Here is a 21,101-nt window from a genome sequence, read left to right as displayed (position 1 = left end):
ACATGAAGAGGCTTCCAAGACTTAGTAGAAAAATAGAATTAAACAGATAAGCATATTTACCACAAGCTTTTTGAAAACTCCTCTCCACAAGGAAACTGAAAAGAATGACAGCAGATTTTCATAGAAAATGCAAGTAAGAAAATAATGGAACAATATCTTTTAAAATACTGGAAGACAAATGCTCAACTGAGAATTCTACACTCTGAATCTTTACACTATTGGTGAAAAGATAATGATCTGGAAAAGAGCACACAAATATTTTTAAAAATTAGAAGATTAGGAGGTAGGCATTTGGGCTAATGGTTCCAATGCCAATTTTTTTTTTTGACAGGCAGAGTGGACAGTGAGAGAGAGAGACAGAGAGAAAGGTCTTCCTTTTGGTGTTGGTTCACCCTCCAATGGCCGCCACGGCTGGCGCACCACGCTGATCTGAAGGCAGGAGCCAGATGCTTCTCCTGGTCTCCCATGGGGTGCAGGGCCCAAGTACTTGGGCCATCCTCCATTGCACTCCTGGGCCACAGCAGAGAGCTGGCCTAGAAGAGGGGCAACCTGGACAGAATCCGGCGCCCCGACCAGGACTAGAACCCAGTGTGCCGGCGCCGCAAGGCGGAGGATTAGCCTAGTGAGCCACGGCGCCGGCCTCCAATGCCAATTAAGATGACTGCATCCCAGCCGGCGCCGTGGCTCAATAGGCTAATCCTCCACCTTGCGGCGCCGGCACACCGGGTTCTAGTCCCGGTCGGGGCGCCGGATTCTGTCCCGGTTGCCCCTCTTCCAGGCCAGCTCTCTGCTATGGCCAGGGAGTGCAGTGGAGGATGGCCCAGGTGCTTGGGCCCTGCACCCCATGGGAGACCAGGAAAAGCACCTGGCTCCTGGCTCCTGCCAGGATCAGCGCGGTGCGCCGGCTGCAGCGGCGGCCATTGGAGGGTGAACCAGCGGCAAAAGGAAGACCTTTCTCTCTCTGTCTCTCTCTCTCACTGTCCACTCTGCCTGTCAAAAAAAAAAAAAAAAAAAAAAAAAAAAAAAAAAAAAAAGATGACTGCATCCCATGGGGTCGGTGCTGTGGTGCAGTGGGTTAAAGCCCTGGCCTGAAGCACTAGCATCCCATATGGGCCGGTTCTAGTCCTGGCTGCTCCTCTTCCAACCCAGCTCTCTGCTATGGCCTGGGAAAGCAGAAGATGGCCCAAGTCCTTCATACAAAATGAATCATACAAAATGAAACAAATCATACAAAATGAAATGTATGAGACCTGGAAGAAGCTCCTGACTCCTGGCTTTGGATCGGCACAGCTCCAGCCATTGCGGCCATTTGGGGAGAGAACCAGTAGATGGAAGACCTCTCTCTCTGTCTCTACCTCTCTCTGTAACTGTCTTTCAAATAAATAAAATAAATTTAAAAAAAAAAAAAGACTTCATCCCATATCAGAGTGCCTGGGTTCAATTTCTATCTCCAGCTCTCAATTTCAGCTTCCTGCCAATTCAGACTCTAGGAGGAATCAGGTGGTGACTGGAATAGATAAATTCCTATTGCCCATGTGGGAGACCTGGATTGACTTCCTGGCTCCTGGCTCCTAGCTCCTGCCTCCAGCCCTGGGCTCAGCCCTGGCCACTGTGGAAATTTGAAGAGTGAACCAGCAGATGAGATCTATCAATCTGTCTCTCATAAATACATATTTTTAGATGCTTTTTAAAAATTAGAGATCAATTCAGAAAGTTCAACCTATAAACAGAAGTGTGATATAGAGAAAACTGTAGGGACAAAGAAAATTCTGAAACTGCTGGGAAAATATCTGTCGTTTATAAGGATGATAATCTAAACCACAAGACTTCCCAACATCAGAGAAAGCTGGATAGTGTACTAATACTTCTAAAACTCTAAGAAAAAAGTCCAACCTAAATTCTATATCCCTAAACTCTTAATTAGGTGTGAAGGTAGAACAAAGAAATTCTCAGACCTATAAGGTCTCAAAATATCTACTCCCCATACTCTGAGAAACTCACTAAAAAACACACTTCAGAAAAACAAGGGTGTGATTGATAAGGAAGAGATTAGTAATCAGTATTCCTAGGCAGGAATCAGCCAGAGGAATTAATAAGATAGCTGTCCCAGGGGGAACAGGGATTGCAGGACAAGATAGCTACCAGTCCAGCCTGCAACAGGAGGTCACTGGGCCGTAGGAGGAAGACTTCAGAGAAACACTTATGTGAAGGGATAGGGAGGAGAGTAACACTTTGACAGAGTGTTCGGTGAGGAATTACAGTACACTGAAAACCTAGAAAATGTAAAGAGAAGAAAATCATTGACTTCAAGGAAAACAAAAGACTGCAAAGGAAAGGAACTGTAATCACTAATGAATAATATTTACTTGGTGATAACGAAATGGAACAGTGGACAGTGACTTATCGCAAAATTAAACTCTGCAAAGCTCTACAAGGGAAGAGACTGTTTTGTTCATTGCTTTTTTTCTTGGCAATCAGAGCTGTGTCTGGCACATCCAGACACTTGGTCAGTACGTGCTGAGTCGATTAATGAATATAGGGAAGAGGAGGGAGGGTGCATATGTATGTGCAGGATCAGAGTGAGGAAAAGCTGGTAAGAGCACTACACCTTTATGCTTAAAAAATGAGACTTAAAAATTAAACATGAAATAGAAGGACAATTGTGATGTTTTGAAAAATAAAGGGAACGAACAGAATGGACCAGTTTAAGAGATATAACATAGTTTTTAGTGGAAAGTAGGAAATAGCAGGGGGTGGCTGCTTTTGTATTACACACTTTGTAGAATGATTTTTCTTTAAATAATGGTATGTATAACTTAGAAAAATTTTAAATTACAAATTTTAACCTAAAATAATTTTAATCACCCAAGTCACTTGGTAATTAGTTGACCAACCTGACCTCAAAACCAGCACAGAGGTGTCATTCCGTCAACATTTCAAAATACACACTCATTATAGAAAAATAGAAAACAAGGAAGCCAACAAGAACACCACTCAAAGATAATCACGTTAAATTATCTTGGTATAAATGGACAGAATTTTTCCTAAGTACTTTTTCAGCAACCAAGTTCAAACTTGCATGTAAATCTGTATTCTGAGTTCATTTCTAAATATTTTGAAACTAAATAAGAGAAAAAGATCATTTGTTGGGGGGGGTAACTTCTCATTAGGCTTAGCATCACATTTCAATCTGCTTATTCCACTGAAAAGGAAATCAATGACATCATTTTCTTTCAAAACACAAAGCAGATAAAACCATGCAATTTCTTTTCATAAGTAGCAGTATATTAATTAAGAACACAGGTGCTACATAGGCTGCCTGTGTTCAAATTCCAACTCTATTGCTTTCTGTTGTAGGATGAACCATCACAACCTACACAAGCCTTGGATTCCCCAACTGTCAAATAAAAGTACCTGTAGTACTTACCTGCCAGAGCTTCCGTGAGGAGCCCCTGTTTATCAGTGAGCCAAGAACCCAACATGTAGTGGATACTCAGGAAGCATTAATGATTAGTGTTATAACTGTGATTAATAACCATCTAGTAGGTGAAACTTAGACCATAAAAATACATAACACCACAGAGGACAAAAAGGAGAGGAGCGTCAGGGAAGAAGTAACAGGACAATACTTGTATTGGTCAATATCCAGTCAGGAGACAGAGACCACACCAGCTGGTCATCATTGTTTAGCAGGGAGGATCGTTAATCGGGTATAAAAATTAATTAGGTTAACTAATTAACCTATTCAGGAAGCTACTGGAGGAAGCAGCTATTCCCATAAGGCTGGAGGAGCTGAGGGGAGAGAGTGGAGTTTCTTGGAGGGGAGCAACCACAGAGGGGGCACCAACGGGCTAATGTGGCTGTTTCTGAGCTCGCAGACAGAACTCCACGCAGCCAGGACCCTGCCCTCTGAGGAGTGAACCCTGGGCGGCTGGTGGCAGTATCTCCAACGTGAGGGTACAATCATGCTTTCTCTGCAAAGATTAGCACAACCGCAAATTGAACTGAGAAGCAGCTGATTTGACCGCAGGAACAGCCCTGCCAGGGTTAAGAAGGAAGGCTGCAGGGATGCTAAGAGAAGAGGAAACAGGTTGGGAGGAACAAGTCTTTTCTTTCTCTCTCTGCCTCCCAGGCTCCTGCTAAGGTCCCCTATGGCAGAGCCATGCTGGTGGAATCACAGCCCAAGCATGGCCAAGTAGTGTATGAAAGGGTGGGACTTGGGCTGACAGCCAATAGCGGCACATCCAGTGCAATGCCCATGAGAAATCATCAGCAAACACATGTTTTCTTCCAGAAACAAAAAAAGCCGTTTCCATCACAGTTTGAGAGAAATGAACAAACCAGATATGACCTCACAGCCTTTCAGGAACGGCTGTGCAACTCAGAAAATAACCCATGCAAACAGGAGTAGAAGAGGTAGCCATTGAGGACTCATGTATGTCCTATGAGAGAGGACTCTGGCCTGGAATCAAAGATCTACTCCTGGCACATCAGCAGACTTCCCTGGACCTCGATTTCCTCTCTGGAGACAAAGATAGTTAAAGTACATGTAAACCTGTTTTTCTAGAGAGAGTATAACATTCTGTCTTCTCATCTCACCCATCTCCTAGATCCCCTCAACAGAGAAATCTCAAGGGAGGTTAGGTTTCAAAGCCAATGAAAAGAGGAGATCAAGATGTGGTCAGAATTGCTCAGAAATGTAATGTTTTGAGACCCACACATGAAGTTAATAATCTACACACCAGATTATTCTCTACATTTGGAACAACCACTATCGATGGATAAGAAACAGATAAAGTCATGATCAATGTTTTCAGTGGTCAAGCTGTATAAAAAGTATCACATATCACAAAACACTAGATTCATACTCAGATCTGGATACATGGATTACATCTGAGAACTTCTTTTCCTTGAGTTCTATAATCCTTGGAGTAAATGGCATGTTTCTTTGTCTTGCTGAAATAGGTGCACAACACCAACCATCATGACCAAAATGCAAAAGCAGAAAATACCAAGCACTGTTAAAGATGTCAAACAACTGGGACTTTCATGTCCACCTGATGGGGACACACACTGAGCAACCCTTTTAGGAAAATAATTTGGTAGTATCTACTAAAGCTGAAGTGTATCATACTCTATCACCTAGTGAAGCCATTCCTGCATGCATACATTTTGCATGATTCCATGAGAAAGTGTTTAGTAATAAGCTGGTACAGTGGTAGTCAGGAAAGTAGCTGCTCTTGGGGTTGGTGAGGTAGCAGAGGGGGTGGCAAGAAGAGGACTTCAGAATGCATGTTGTTCTCATGGGTGTAACCAAGTTATCAAAATTTACAAAAACTCATTAAGCTCTATATTTTTATATGGATGTACTTTTACCTAAGCATGTGATAGTTCAATAAAAATCAAAAGTAACTCGATTCCACTTCTGATTATACCCCTAAGAACCCAAGAGATATCTATAACTCACGTCTGTGGCAGTAATATTTACAACAGAAGAAAGTTAGGAGCCATTCAAGTATTCATCAATGGGTAAATAAATGGACAAACAAAATGCTGCATATATATACCTGGGATATTGTTCAGCCTAAGAAAGGAAGGAAATTTAGGTACTATGCTACATGGATGAACACTGAAGGCATCATGCAAAATGAAATAAGCCACTCTCATTAAAGAAAAAACACTGTTTGATTCCACTTAGAGTATCTGCGGTCCTTAGAGTCAAACTCACGGAGACAGACAGCGGAATGATGGCTGCCAGGACTGTAAGGAGCGGGGGAATGAGGAGTCATTGCTCAATAGAAACAGAGTCAGTTTTACAAAATGGAAAAAGTCCTGTGGATGGATGACAGAGACAGTAGAACAATAACAGGAACAAACTTAATACCACTGAATTGTAAAGTTAAAAACTGTTTAGATAGTAAATGTTATGTATAACATGAATCAAAAATCTATTTTTTAATTTTCAAAGACACTAAATGTGACTAGAATATATCCTTTCCGAGTGAAGGCATGCTAATGAGGTTACTAACTTACCTCTGCAGGACGCTCGAGGATTTTCTCCCCTCTTCTCTTATTGGACTGCTCTAAACCCTACTGTTTCGACTCCTGCTGCATACAAGAAGTGAGAAACACCAAGATCGGACTCTCCCAAGCAGCAAGGTGGGACTAAGGACTAAGACCGCTTTACGCTCACATCGGACTTACTACTAAACCGAATGCTTTGCTACCCTTCCTCCCACTTGTATTCGCAGTCTCCTTGGGAGAAAGGCAGGTCAGAGAGTTCTGTAACAGAACTGATTTATAGCTGGGGAAACTAAAGGGAAAAAGATAACCACAGCCAAGAGAAGAAACAGATAGAAATCAAATTTTCTGATACCAAATTCAAGCTGTAGTACATCATTATTGTACCCTCAAGGTCATCATCAGAACTGAAAAGCAAAATCAGTTTACAAATTTTGTGTTTCTATTGCAAAATGCTTTATGTTATGCAGATCTTTTTCATACACTAAAAAACAATTTCACTGTTTGACTTGAAAACAGTTTATTTAATTTATACAAATAACTACTAAATACAAAAAGTAGATTAAAACAAAATAGTTATTTTTTTCTGGCAGAGTTTAAATGCACATAATGGATAATTCCGAAGAAAATGCATTTTCCCCACAGCGTTCAGGACTAAAATTCTACTGAAATCTTTGCTTCTAAATCAGTAATATATTCGGTGGTGTCACATGGGTACTGGACTAAATACGTTCTGCATATGAACTGAAAAAAAAGTTACAGTCTACACACATACAAATGTGAAGCACTTAAAATGTGAATTTAACTGATAATAAAAGAAAATGTCCATTTCAGAGTATAGTGTTAAAAACATTTCGGTAATAAAATCATAAGACCACATAAAAATAAGCTTTAACATTTGCACACAGCAGTTTTGTAAAAACTGCTTAGTGCACAAGTAATAAATAATTTGCAAAGTTGTATATAAACAATTCCTAATGTTCGGCATCATTGTAAACATCAGCACATGTGTAAAATGCAGCAAAGTCTGACATTACATTTTGTTTTGCCAAATTGAATTCCTATTATCCAAAGACAGCCCAGTGGAGTACAAAGCCAATGTTTTGGCAGGTTGGGTCTTTAAAATTAAGAGTAACAGTGCAAGTAAGGAATGCAAAGAATTCCTAGTGCAATAAAGAAGAGAAGCACAGGCAATATTGCTGATTAAAATTCACCACCTCCTTGAGTTTCCCGTGGGGAGTGTCTAGGAGACCTGTGAAAGATATGCAAAAGCCACTGTCTTAATGCCCAGATCTCTTTTAGGATTTCTCTGTGTTCCTCCAGTTCCCTACCTTTGCAGCAGTGTCTGCCCACCATTAGTCTCTGTGGTGTGAACAGTTCGTGAAATGCCCAGTTCACAGTCGTTGAGCGAGGTTAGGGTGGTTTTGGTGTCTCCCCAGCACACAGCTGGGTAAGATATCTGCCTTGTCAGAGCAGCCACTTGGGGAGGGAGACAGGGATTCTGTTCTGACAGCCAGTCAGGCCGTATGAGGTCCCAGCTGGACAACAACAATGTCACATCTTCCTTCTTGACACCACGAAAATGTCAACAGTCAGTTTTCAATTTGTCTAGGGAATTATCAATTTTGGTCAAAGTCTTTTTGATACGCAGAGCTGTGAGTCTTGCAGATGGATTCTGATACCAGCATTCTTTCATCAGCTTGGCCAGAGAGGTTAGTGTCTGTGGAGAGAAAGGACACACACTACAATGACAAACTGGCTTTTCAATGACCCTGGAAGCTGGGCAGGAGCCACGTCAGCTGTTCTGAAGAACTTGGCAGGTCTTGTGAAGTTAAGGTGCCATTATTTTTCCATCTTCTTTAAGCAAATACTCAAGGTCTTAACTGCTGATAAAGAAGCTGCTCTTAAGTTTCATGGACTCTGTCCTTTGGACTACCAGCTTACTTTATCAGGTAAATTACACAGGCCATGATGCACCCCTTGATACTGTTATGGGCATTAACAGCAGTAATACAAAACCAGAGATAATACTACAATTTACAAATGTATTAGTTCTCAGTGTTTGAGATCTGCTACTGTAAGAATGCAGGGATTTCAAAACTTTTTATACCAAAATAAACTTACCATTTAATTCCAATTTTCCACGAATTTTTTGAAGTACCTTTGTATTTATGACTACAGGATCTTCAGCACTGAGTAGCTTATGTTTGGAATTTCAGGTATGTAGATGGACAGGAGATTCAAACCAGCACTCAAGGGTTTCTTGGTTTACCCTTGAAACTACAGCCCTAGGGCTAGCAGTAGTAGGAATGAATGTCCTAATTCCTGGAGAGCTAGTAAATCACTGAAATTCTCATAAATAGGGTCGTTAGTTAGCAAGATCTATCAGGCACAATTCCTTTTCCGAATCTATTCAGCAAGGTTTAGGAGCCTAATTCATAAAATAGGGAGGAAGGGCAACAGACACACAGGGCAGATGATGCAGATACTTCACCAGCTCAAACTCAAGAGCGAGCAAACAGCAGATGAGGACAGCTCCAAAATACAGAAACTCTTACCGGGTCTGAGAACCATCTGTTGGGTATGTTTGGCCTCTGTTGATCAACACAGACTACTTTCCTCATATCTTCAAAACTTGGGTCATTGGGAACCACATCATAGAATGGTGGCTTATAATCCTCCACTATACCTGCAATGGGACAAGCACGGCGTTAGGTCAGCAAGGGAGTAGAGGTTGCCCCGGGGATCTAGGAGGGCTGTCACAGACTGTAATGGGACAGGGGAAAGACCTAACTGATCGCTTTCCTCATGCTCCAAGGCAGCTCTGGATCCTACAGGTAGAACCTAAAGTAAATAGAGAACAAGGCAATAAGTATATACCTTGCAGGGAATTACAGGAATGGTAACTGTTAGAGGAAACTATATGACCACTTCTCTTATAATCACAGTTATTGAAAAAAAAATGCTGCAATAGTAGATATGCACAGCTCTATTGTGCCCAATAAAGCATAGCAGGTCTAGGACAAAATTCCTTTGGTGATCAGAAAGGGATAAGACACCTCAAAGAAAGTACAAAGATCTAATGATTTCAAACCAGGAATAGAAATAACAATTTTTCACAAACAGGCAAATAAGCAAATCAAAACTATGATCAGCGACTGGTGCTGTGGCACAGTGAGTAAAGCCACCACCTGTGATGCTGGCATCCCATATGAATGTTTGCGTCACTGCTAATAGCCTGGGAAAGCAACAGAAGATGGCCAAAGTATTTGTGCCCCAGCCATCTACATGGGAGACCCAAAGAAGCTTGGCCTGGCCCAGCCTTCTGAATTTTGAATAAATAAGTAAATCTTTTTTAAAAAAAATCAAAATATCCCTTTTTGTTATGAAATTATTTTGTAAAAAAATTACAAAATAATCCTTCTCACTGGAAGGGATACTGGAAGGGATGCAAATAATGTCATATGAAATACTCATTTCCCCACTCATTCATTCTACATGTACTGAGTTCCCATCAACTACAGACACGGATATATGTTTTAGGCCACTCTTACCTAGTCTCATATTGAAGGCACAAAATAAAATGTAGAGAGATAAGCCTTCTGGGAAGGCAGAGGACGAGGCAAGGTGGATAAACTCTCCCTTACACCAAAACAGATATGGACGTGGCTACTTTTCAGCTTCAGTTTCTCAGTGATTTCCAGTTGTTTAGAAACTGTTCTTTCCCACTGTAACATTGTGTCCTTACTTTTCACAAAGAACAGTAATTCCACGAATACAGAAATGTAAAGGTTTATCTTTTGAAATCAGAAAATGGATTCTTTCCTTTACAGAAGGAGTGGAGAAATTTTTTCTGCCAAGGACCATGTTGATATTTATAACATCCTTCTCAGATCCACAAAACTGCAACTTAAAAAATTAACCTGCCATAGATTTTTTTGAGTAGAGTCCCATCTGTGGTTGCTTTGGCAGGGCCACATCAAATGATTTCATGGGACTCAGATGGCCTACAGGCTAAACCCCATTATGATTTATAGAAATGAAAATTCGTTATTTCCTTCCCTTCATCAAAGGCCTAACAGTGGGGTCAGTGGGTGATTTGGTTGATGGCCTTCTTTTCTTCCTCTGTGTAACTCTCTTCTATTCCCAAGTATGAAAGGTCTTCAAGAAGTTTGTGGAAAAATGCATAAAAACTATGCATGCTTTCCAAAATTTCTGCAACAAAATAAATTGATTTTCCTAATTCCATTTTTTTCATGAACCTTTTGAGATTTGCCCTCAGAGATAAGAGCTTGTGGGGGGAAGCAGAAGGTCTCTGTGAGGGAAGTTTTAATAAGCTTTCTAGTTCCTGCAAGCAATCTGAAAAGCTTCAAACTCCTGTTCATTTATCATCTAACAGTGAGAATCCACTCACAAATCCCATATAAATACAAGCAATTTATGCAAAAGATTAGCTATGATAAAGAGCATCTGTTCAAGAAATACTACAGGTTTTTAAAAAACTCATAAATTCAACTAAATAAGAGTTCATCTTATAAATGGAAAGTAGTCTAAATTATATTTTTAAAAATTCTAGTTGATACACTTTCTTAATTCTAAAATAACTTATCCACAGTGAAAAACTGCATGTGTAATGTGTATCAGTCAATGGATTAAACTTTTTCTAGCAGATCATAAGTGGCTCAAATTGAGCATAAGCTGCTACTTCCAGAAGAAGACTTAGAACATCTCATCTTAGTGATCTGACCTACTTTTAAGGATCCTAGGATGCAGTAGAGCAAAAATATCTTAATTCTTTTTAGTACTGAGAGACATCTAAAATACAATCAGGCATGGGCCCAGAAAGGCAACTTAGACCTTTTCCAGGGCCTTATGCATTTATTTGTTTAATTTTTTTAAGATTTACTTTATTTATTTGAAAGGCAGAATTAGAACAAGAGAGGGAAAGACAGAGATCGTCCATCCACTAGTTCATTCCCTAAATGGTCACAACAGCTGGACAGGGCCAGGCCAAAGCCAGGAGCCAGGAGGAGCTTCTTCTAGGTCCCCCATGTGGGTGGCAAGGGCCCAAGCACTTGGGCCATGTGCATTAGCAAGGAGCTGGATTGGAACTGGAGCAGCTGGGACTTGAACCGGTGCTGGGATTCAAACTGGTGCCCATATGGACAGGCATTGCAGGCAGAAGCTTTACCTGCTACACCACAATGTTGGCCCCAGCCTTATGAATTTAAAAGAAACAGTAAGAGGCACACCTTCACAATCTCTCCATTTTACTGAAAGAGAATACATTTAATAGCCTGGCTTAACTCTCCAAAATCTAACATAATAACCAGGTAATTAGGGAAATTTCTCTGTGAGCACTGGAAGGTTCATGTGAATGTGAAGAATAAAGCAGGGCTCAATTCGGTGATGCCCAACAATGAACTTCGTAAGTTTTCCCTGGTATTCCCTCAGTCTTACTTTATTCTTATTAAATGCCCCCATGTTTTAATAAGAAGAGTCAAGTTTAAAAAGTAAGACCATCTAATAGATAATTACATCTCTTTCTTTCACATTGACTGATGGTTGATGGTGGACCACTGGTCAGGCTTCTCCAGCATAAAATAAACCTGTGATTTTTTTTTTTAAAGGACATATAGTCTTTTTTTTTTTTTTTTTTTTTTACAGGCAGAGTTATAGACAGTGAGAGAGAGAGAGACAGAGAGAAAGGTCTTCCTTCTGTTGGTTCACCCCCTAATGGCCGCTAGGGCTGGTGCCGCGCCAATCCGAAGCCAGGAGCTTCTTCCTGATCTCCCATGCAGGTGCAGGGCCTAAGCACTTGAGCCATCCTCCACTGCACTCCCGGGCCACAGCAGAGAGCTGGACTGGAAAAGGAGCAACCAGGACAGAATCCGGCACCCCAACTGGGACTAGAACCTGGGGTGATGGCGCCGCAGGCAGAGGATTAGCCTAGTGAGCCACGGCGCCAGCCACAAACCTGTGATTAAAATCTAACAGACACTTGGATTTCCTCTTGTGAAGGAAAACAATTATTTCCATCAATCAAAAGGATACTGCAAACCTACTGTGTGTGGAATACATTAAATGTTGAAGGTGAGAAAAATATAAAGCATGTTCTATTTTTCAAGAAAAACAGTTTAGAGGAAGATCAAGTCCCTTTCTTTTTTCCATAGATAATGGAAACCTTGTCAGAAAGAATCTTAACTTTTTTTTTTCACCCCATTATTTTCTATATTTACATACCTTAGAGTAAGTTAGAAATTCTCACAACATTTTTATTTGTTAGCTTGCAAACTGACTCAAGATCATTTTGATCCCATAAATTCTGTATGGCAGGGACTGTGCTTGGCAGCAGGGATACAAAATGAAAAAGATATGGTGGTGGTGACAAGGATTAGAATAATAAGAAAAATAGATGAAAACATTACAAATCAGTGTTGCAGCTGGGAGCACACAGATGAGGTAGGGAGGCAGGAGTGGTAAGTGAGCATTCCTGGAGTGACATCTTGGATGGACACAGAAAGATAAGGAGCTGGCAAGGCAAAGGAAAGACCTGGGAAAGAAAACACCAAGGTGGAGGCCGGCACTATGGCCCAGAGTAATCCTCTGCCTGTGGTGCCGGCATCCCCTATGGGTGCCAATTCAAGTCACGCCTGCTCCTCTTCCCATCCAGCCCTCTACTAAGGCCTGAGAAAGCAGTAGGAGATAGCCCAGGACTTGGGCCCCTGCACCCACATGGGAGACCCAGAAGAAGCTCCTGGCTCTTGGCTTCAGGTCCGTGCAGCTCCAGCCATTGTGGCCATTTAGGGAGTGAACCAGTGGATGCAAGACCTTTCTCTCTGACTCTCCCTCTCATTGTAACTCTATCTCTCAAATAAATAAAATCAAAAAAAGAAAAAGAAAAAGAAAAAGAAGAAGAAGAAGAAGAAGAAAAAGAAAGAAAGAAAGAAAGAAAGAAAGAAAGAAAGAAAGAAAGAAAGAAAGAAAGAAAGAAAGAAAGAAAGAAACCAAGGTGAAGAAGGTGAAGAGGCAACTGTTGGCATGGGGAGGGTGTGGGACAAACACAGGGAGTTACAATCCTCCCATGTTGGAGAGGGGCAGGGAAGCTCCCTGTGTGCACGTGGGTATGGCGAGTGTGGGAGGAATGGCTTGGGATGTGGTGGGAGGTGAGGGCTGCGGCCAAGGTAGGCCATCACTGACCTACAACCGCTCCTCACTGCTGTTAGAAAGCGACAAGTTACTCGGGCATCCAGGCAAACGTGAGCTCCAAGTCCTATAAAGGCAGCATCCGACGAGCAACTGCCAAGTCGTGAGCCGGCAAAGAGGACAGCACGGATTCAGGAAAGTAACTAAAAATAACAAGTGCTCCAAGTGCCAAATGACACCAGAACGCTGGGGGAGGGGAGTGCATCAACAGGGGTCACAGAGGGAACAAACTGAGCTGGGCCATGGCCGCCTGTGAAACGTGGCTGTGACTCCGAGGGGCCGCTGCGAAGAAGGCACACGCAGTCTTCATCACCCACTCCCCACACAGCTTTTGGCTTGTGGCTCTGATTTACACAACAGTTTTCTTCCTGGGCATATGTCTGATGGAAAGTTCTCTCTGCTTTGGAGCAGCCCTACCTTCATCAACCAGTATCTGTCTCTTCCAATAATTGGCTACATGGGCCCGCGTTAACCCTTTGGTTGCCATGCAGTAGTTTCCCAACATTTGCACAGTACACGTCATAAAGTTGATGTGCAGACAAGAACAAGAATGAACAGGACACGTGCGTCAAAAAGCAGGAAATGCCACAGTGGTCTGCACATTGCAAGGGTCTAGAATTAAGACCTTCCTTGGGATCCTCCCCATCAGCCCTGGGCTACATAGCCCTGTTCTCGCCCTTGCCAGCTGCATGTAGGTGTAAGTGTGTCTGCCTCAAGTCCTGCCCTGTCAACACTCCAGCATATCCCACTGCTGCCAGTGGGATTGGAAAGACAGTGCTGGCCCCTGCTAGGTAAACTACATGCTGTGACAGCTGTGTCCTCCCCCCTCCACCTCCAATGCAATTCACGGCCATATGGAACCATGTACATTACTCAAACTAAATGCCTTCTCGGGAGTCTGTGCTAAAACTGTAATATTAATTCCTATTATTGGCATTCTCCTTGATGTAACACAGTACAAGTCAATGGTTTATAGATTACTGTGTGCCCTACTAAAAATATCTATCAATATTCTTGCAAGTCACAGAGGAGAGGGTAAAATCCTGGGAGAGCTACATGAAATTAATGCATATCTTGTGTATTCCCCAAATCTAGAGATAAAGAAGCACCCCAAGAATCTCAAACATTTGCTAGCTGTGAAGTCCCTGAGAAGAATACACCATTTACGGAATGTCAGAGCTGTCAAAAGCTTTAAAACATCAACACTGAATTTGTTCTTCAAGGAAAAGAGGACTAGGAAGAGACAGCACCTACTAAAGTGCTGCTGGTGCAGGCTACCTTGTCATGGAGTCTGCTGACTGCCTTCCTCAACTCCAGATCTCCAAATCAGGGACATGAAACTCCAGCAAATCATGGAAGAAAAAAAACTTTGCCTCTTATCCTACCTGTATACCTACCCACGGTCAATTACATAAAAGGTTAAATCAAACAAATAACCAAAGCTACTTCAATGAATATTGAAAATTTTCCTTAATATGATTCAGCTCAGCACTTTGTTCAAACCTTAACACACCAAAGGAATGAATTAAAATCAGGAAACATGTCGGGTATTAAGTTGTGAAGTAGATAAGAGTTGTCATGGTTTCTGTACACAAGCCCATTGTGCTTTAGGAACAGAAGCACATGCAGTTCCCTGGCAAACTCAAGGAGTAATTAGAAGAGGTTTTTCCAAAATATATGTGCCAAACACAAGCTTATTCTAACCAGTATTTCCTAGCCCCACCCCATAAAAGGTGTAGCTTGGCCAGCAAGAAGTTGTCTATGAGATAGAAACAGCTTTTGACACATTTTGACAGAGTATTCCATCACAAGCTGATCAAAGCCAGTAACAGTGAAACAAGAGTGTATCCACAGAACCTTCCTGTGCGCAGTGAGGAGGGGAAACAAAGGCACCATCGCATAAGAGAAGCAGGAAAGGAGGACTGGAAGACAGCTGAGACCTGCAAGCTTTGGGGCAGGTTTTATCACCCATTCCCAACAGAAAGAGACCAATACCAAAGCACTCATGATGTGGCAGGAACACACTAGGTGTTTCACTGACATGATCTCATTTGATCACTACAGCCCTCTGAAGTAAATACATGCATGCATGCACACACATACATAATATATATGATGATTAGACGTGGGACTGATTGAATCAGACAGTATACCCTCAGTGCCCGGAACATGGAGGCTGATTAAATTACACTGCCTCCAGCATACCCAGGAGAAGCACCATACAGCTCTGGGGAGTAGCATCCACGCATGCGCCAGGGAGGTCCACAGTGCGGGTAGGCAGAAGCACATCACAGGAAGGTGTGTGACCACCGAACACCCCAGAGGGGCAGGGTTGACTTGTCTTCTGCAGATTATCTGCCTGTACAATCTGGGTGTCCCTCTCTTCCAAATACTCTACATACTCAATATATGTTCAGAATTGCCTATGCTCACCAAGAACCTTGGCATCATATTCTCCAACCCTAGAATTACTAGTTCAGAAACTGTGAGGCTAGGGTCCAAATCCGCCCTCCAGGTCAATCTGATGCACACTCCTGTTTCAGAACTATTGATCAAAGTAAGCCCCTGACTTAAGTTCATACAGAAAATGCACAAAAAAAAAAAAAAAAGTGACAGAACTATTTTCTTTTCTACAAACTCCAAATTCAATGTCTAACTGAACACCAAAATAATTTCAAAAAACACTGTTGAAAATGTTCAGATGTGAAAATGGACTTAAAGCTCATTTCCTGTACAGAAACAGTGGGAGGTTTATTAGTAGTAGCAAATAAATATAAAATTCCAATAAAATACAAAATGCAACATAATTTTTATGTTCATGATTCACTTGAGGATCATACTGCTCCAAGAGAACTATCCGGTCATCAATTTTTATAATGGACTCAGAAACTCAAAGGATGCATAATTATAATGACCTTCTTAATGTAAGATATTCATACATTTAAATGAGGTACATTTTATATGCAATAATTTCAAAAACATATATCCTTTTAATGACAGTTCCTGAAACCAGTAAGAAAGTGAAACAGGTACATCACACCCTAGGGTGAGGGCGATATTGTAAGTTAAAACAACTCTTATGGAAAGCAATTTGGCAATACCCATCAAGTCGTAAAAACATCCACACTCCTTGACCTGTTAAGTCTACATCTTTTCAGATTAACAATTAATCCCCAAATGAAGAAGTTACATACACAAAAATGACTGCCATAGGTCCCAAAAGGAAGAGACAGGATATATAAAAATACAGAAATGGTTAATAAGATACTATGTGACTATTCAAAAGTAGAGACTATCTAATATTAAACACACACAAATTAAGAAGATGATACAAAATTGTATCTACATTCTGACTACAACTAAGTTTTTAAAATGTGTGCACAGAGAAGTGAAAAGAAAATGAATGTTGAGATGTGAAGGCAAAATTTCTCTTAATTTACTTTCTATGCAAGTTTTTCTAGTTAGGACCGAGATTGTAGCACAATGAGTTGGGATGCCACTTCTGACACCAGCATCCCATATGAGTGCTGGTTTGAGTCCTGGCTGCTCCACTTCTGATCCAGCTCCCTGCTAATGCACCTGTGAAAACAGCAGAAGATGGCCCAGTCTGATCAGAAATGGAGCAGCTAGGACTCAAACCTGTGCCAATTTGGGATGCCAGCATTTCAGGCAGCGGCTTTAACTGCTATACCACAACAATGGCACCTCAAGTTGAAATTCAGATACACTGACTTGTGGCTGTGTGCACCTGAGTATTCATACAAGAGAGACAAGAGAAAAAGAAGGGGAAAATATCGAATTAGTCACTGCCAAACACTAGTAGCTGACTTAAAATGAGACATAGCATACCCTTAACTCCCCCTAAGAATTAAGCCCCATCACAGACCAGAAGCTCATCCACAAAGTTTCAGAAACTAGCTAACAGCCTATATGATGATACATGGGGAAATTCAATAAATAAAACCACCACCAAAGCATCCTATCCTCCCTTTCTAGACCTCCTTTTTTTTCCCCTCCCAAATCTATTAAATACAAGTTCTAGCAAGCAAGCCACCATTTGTTGAGCTAAATTTTAAACAGATGACTCTCACTTCAAACTGACTACCATTAATCACCGTTGATCTTTAAAAGCCATTTGGGTATATGCCTGTGACACAGGGAACAGGCTTGCAACATGAATTCTTACAAGGCCCAAATCTCAAGCTGCTGCAAGCAGGCTTGCTTGGCTTTGTTCTGGCACACCCGTGGCTGGAAATGCTACTGTCCTAGCTGTGGAATGCCGACCTTCTTTCCAATTGAGGCAAATTCCCCCCATCACACAGTGTATTCTGACACCATTCCTTCTCTAAATGGTCCGTTAACATAAACGAATCAGAATTAGAGGTGTTTTTCAGTAAAAGGCACTCCAGAATGACTGGGGAGGGGGGTTAGGAAATGAAGTTGATGTGCAATTTCAGGCAAAGTTCATAACTATATAAATCAGCAAAACAATCTCTTTTGCAAACAATTCTCAAGGCACTTTAGTGGTACAAATTGCAAGGCAGTAACTCCCAAGGATTGAGAAACAATTACTAGGAAAATGTTCATGAATCCATAAAAAAAAAAAAAAAAAAAAAAGGTACTTTAAAAGAACTGTCAAGTTACAATCCTGTATGTTTAATCTGAAACACTTGCTACTTGCTTTAACACCCTCACAGGGTTTTTCAAAGCAGACACATTCTGCTATTACAAAAAAAGCTACCATGAAGGCATGCCAATTTTAATTATTGTACACTAAAACTATATTAAATCAGATTCTACTTTTCTCATACAATCTCCTCATCTCTGCCTGTTATTCATGAAAATCACCACTGCCCCACAAATGTTAATCCTTAGAAGAAAATGTAAGTGGAAGTCGGGATGACAAAGCCATCACACATTCCTTGTCTAATTCTTCAAGTCCCGGACTCCAGTGGGTCACGGGAGGGTAAAATGTAAAACATCTTTTGAAAATGAATGCTGATCTAAATATATGGCATTTTCTTCTGCTTCTTGGAACAACTTTGGATACATGCTCAGTACAATAAAGTTTCCAGTTGATATGAACAGGTTGATTTAGCTAATTCAAGGAAGTTACCAGGGCATGTCCATTAGAAAGAATTAACAGTGCTACCAGAATACAATGTACTTAAGTAAAGCTCATCAAAATACTTGTAGCTGATTTAGGTACACAAAAAGAAAAGAGTGAGCATTCATTGCAAGATACACAGGTTAAAATTAACAAGTGCTTCCTTAATGTTAAGGCAACATCATGTTTCATATAATTACTTATAAACAAATCAATATAAGCCAGAGACATAGGAATGACTGAACTTAAGTTTGACTCATTTAAGATTGACGTTTGAGTGCAAAAAAATTAAGCCTTTTCTCAATAATCCAAACTTAAGAAGAAAAAATATCTAACACAGAAGAATTTCACCCTTAGGTTTACGTGAGCATTCTCCTCAATCTAATTCTACCTTGTAAGAAGAGCAAGAAAGGAATGAGGGTGGGAATACAAAATAGGCAAATGAAGGAAAGAGTAAAATATGGGCCAAGCCAGAGAGAATCCAAGAAATAACTAGGTTCTTCCAGAAATGTTGCTTTCCAACTATCATTTCCTCTCTTGTGTTGCAAACAATGCCATTTCACTCCTCCTCTCTGGCATAAATCAAACAAACCTACAGCCAGACAGGCAGGATTCCAGGTACAATGTGGACTTCAATATTCCCCTTTGCCCTTATAAAGGTGTTAGTATCAAGGTAACTTGGAAGAGGACAATATAACATTAAATCAGATACCTACCATTGCTTACCATACGCCTGGCCACTTCCCACAGAACAAGTCCAAAGGCCCAAATATCAACCCGCTTGTAAGAATCAAAGCAATCCACTTGGATGGTTTCATCTAGAACTTCGGGAGCCATGTAGCGCTTGGTGCCTACCCGCGGGTTGTTTCCCACATCAAGCTGATTGGTGCTCTGGGAATGCATGACAGCCAAGCCTGAAAGGAAGAAGAAAACGGTGTTATCAACACACATCCACTCAGAGGCTGCTGAAGGACTTTAAACCAACCCCAATCAAAAGTGCCCTCTTGTGGTATCCACAGTCTCTGTTGCCTCAATACACCCTGGAATGCCCTTGCTGATGACTTCTGGATTGCCAGCAGGAAAAGGACTCATTCCAGAAATCTTCTGAGGCTACTAGGTTAATATACAAACTTCTGAGAGATAAAAAGTTTGGGTAAGTGGTAGACCAAAGCATTAAACCAATTTGAGGCCAGTGTTTGAAATCCACAGACAAACAAGCTCCCGTGATAAATGTAAGCTGTGACGTGGCTCAACAAGAAGCAAACACAGTCCTTGAGCTCCACTACTTGAGCTCCACTACCACCACGACTAGCCTCCAAACACAAATGTTCAACAGTGTGCAATGGAGAACTTGGGGTAATTCATTACTACATAATGGGCAGATGGCTGCAAGTACTGCTCCCCCTTACAGGAAGCGCTGCTCAGGTGAGCAATAACAGTGAGCAAACCCACAGGTTTTTCTCCAGAATCATGAGAACACATCATTAAACTGGACCCCCAACTTAAAACACAACTCACAGGTGAAGTGGCTTGGAAACATTTTCTTCAACCTTGACTCATTGCAGAATTCCCCAGTATACAGAGGTCTTGGCTTCCCTCACTGGCCAGTGGGGAGGGACAGATACAGGTGTGGTCTATCTGAGACACAGTTACTCACTGATGCAAATGTAGACCAAAGGAATAGGAGTCCAATAACACTCAATATAACAAAAAGTGCCAAACTGACACAAGAAGCCGTTATAAAAATATGCCATCCAATGATCCTTTAGGGGATCCCTCAAGCCAACTATCCTCCCACACTGAACATGTGGGAAAATGGCTATATGGAACTCTAGGAAGACAGCACACATGATCCCAGCCTTCATAATTAGCAAAGGTACTGGCAACTGCATTTGACTGAAGCAGAGTAGTTCCTCTTTCTCCCATTTTTATGATGATCCCCAGGATTCTAGGGCCACTGGGAACATTTCCCAAATCAAAAACACTCCACCACTTCCAGAACCAAAGAGCCAAAATATCAGAATATTAAAAATTAGAAGTCTAAATAGAATCTAGCAATACTAGCTGTAGTGGCTCTAAAACATGCCCACAAATGTTTTCAAACTTCTCTCATCAAGAGTTGAAGCTTAAATCCTCCATCTGTTGAATGTGGGCTGGACTACAGGAAATAATATGGCAAAAGTGACCGGGGCATTTTCAAAACTAGGACATGATAGTCATTATAAAATTATAAAAGGTTTCCTGTTTGTTCTCCCTTCACTCACTCATCATGGAGTAAAGACACTCAAGCAGCCCTGTGGAATGTCCACACGACAAGGAGCTGGGGCCTGCTGTCCACAGCCAACCAAGGGCACCATCTTGGAATGGGATGCTCCAGCCCCAGGTGGACCTTCACATGATTGCAGCCCTAGCCAGCAGCTCCTCTGCAACCTCCAGGAGGCCCTGAACCAGACCACACTTACAAAGCAGTCTACCATTCCTAACTCTCAAGGGGCCATATGCGATAATACACCTGTGTTGGTTTATGCCACTGAGTTTTGTTTGTTTGTTTGTTTGTTTAATATTCACTTATTGGGGCCAGCACTGTGGTGTAGCAGGTAAAGCCTCCACCTGCAGTGTTAGCATCCCATACGGGCACCGGTTTAAGTCCTGGCTGCTCCACTTGCAATCCAGCTCTCTGCTATGGCCTGGGAAAGCAGTAGAAGATGGCCCACGTCCTTTTTGGGCCCCTGTACCTACGTAGAAGACACAGAGGAAGCTCCTGGCT

The 21,101-nt window shown here is 41.6% G+C and overlaps 1 protein-coding gene across 2 annotated transcripts in view; it reads right to left on the bottom strand.

Moving 5' to 3' along the window:
- Positions 1–6,524: 6,524 nt before the first annotated feature.
- The window catches only part of ACVR1 (activin A receptor type 1), a 75,543-nt gene continuing 60,966 nt past the window's right edge, over positions 6,525–21,101 (bottom strand). For both annotated transcript variants that reach the window (XM_051848600.3, XM_017342862.4), the window contains exons 8-10: positions 19,051–19,248; positions 8,580–8,710; positions 6,525–7,741 (exon numbers count right to left, since the gene is read on the bottom strand). In XM_051848600.3, coding sequence (XP_051704560.1) covers positions 7,607–7,741; positions 8,580–8,710; positions 19,051–19,248 — 464 coding nt within the window. In that variant the 3' untranslated portion in view covers positions 6,525–7,606. The remainder of the gene's footprint in view (positions 7,742–8,579; positions 8,711–19,050; positions 19,249–21,101) is intronic.

Source organism: Oryctolagus cuniculus, chromosome 3 (assembly GCF_051225735.1).
Source record: "Oryctolagus cuniculus isolate XC-2025 breed Fujian yellow rabbit chromosome 3, ASM5122573v1, whole genome shotgun sequence".
In the NCBI taxonomy this organism is placed as follows: Eukaryota; Metazoa; Chordata; class Mammalia; order Lagomorpha; family Leporidae; genus Oryctolagus; species Oryctolagus cuniculus.
This window is presented reverse-complemented; position numbering and strand designations above follow the sequence as displayed.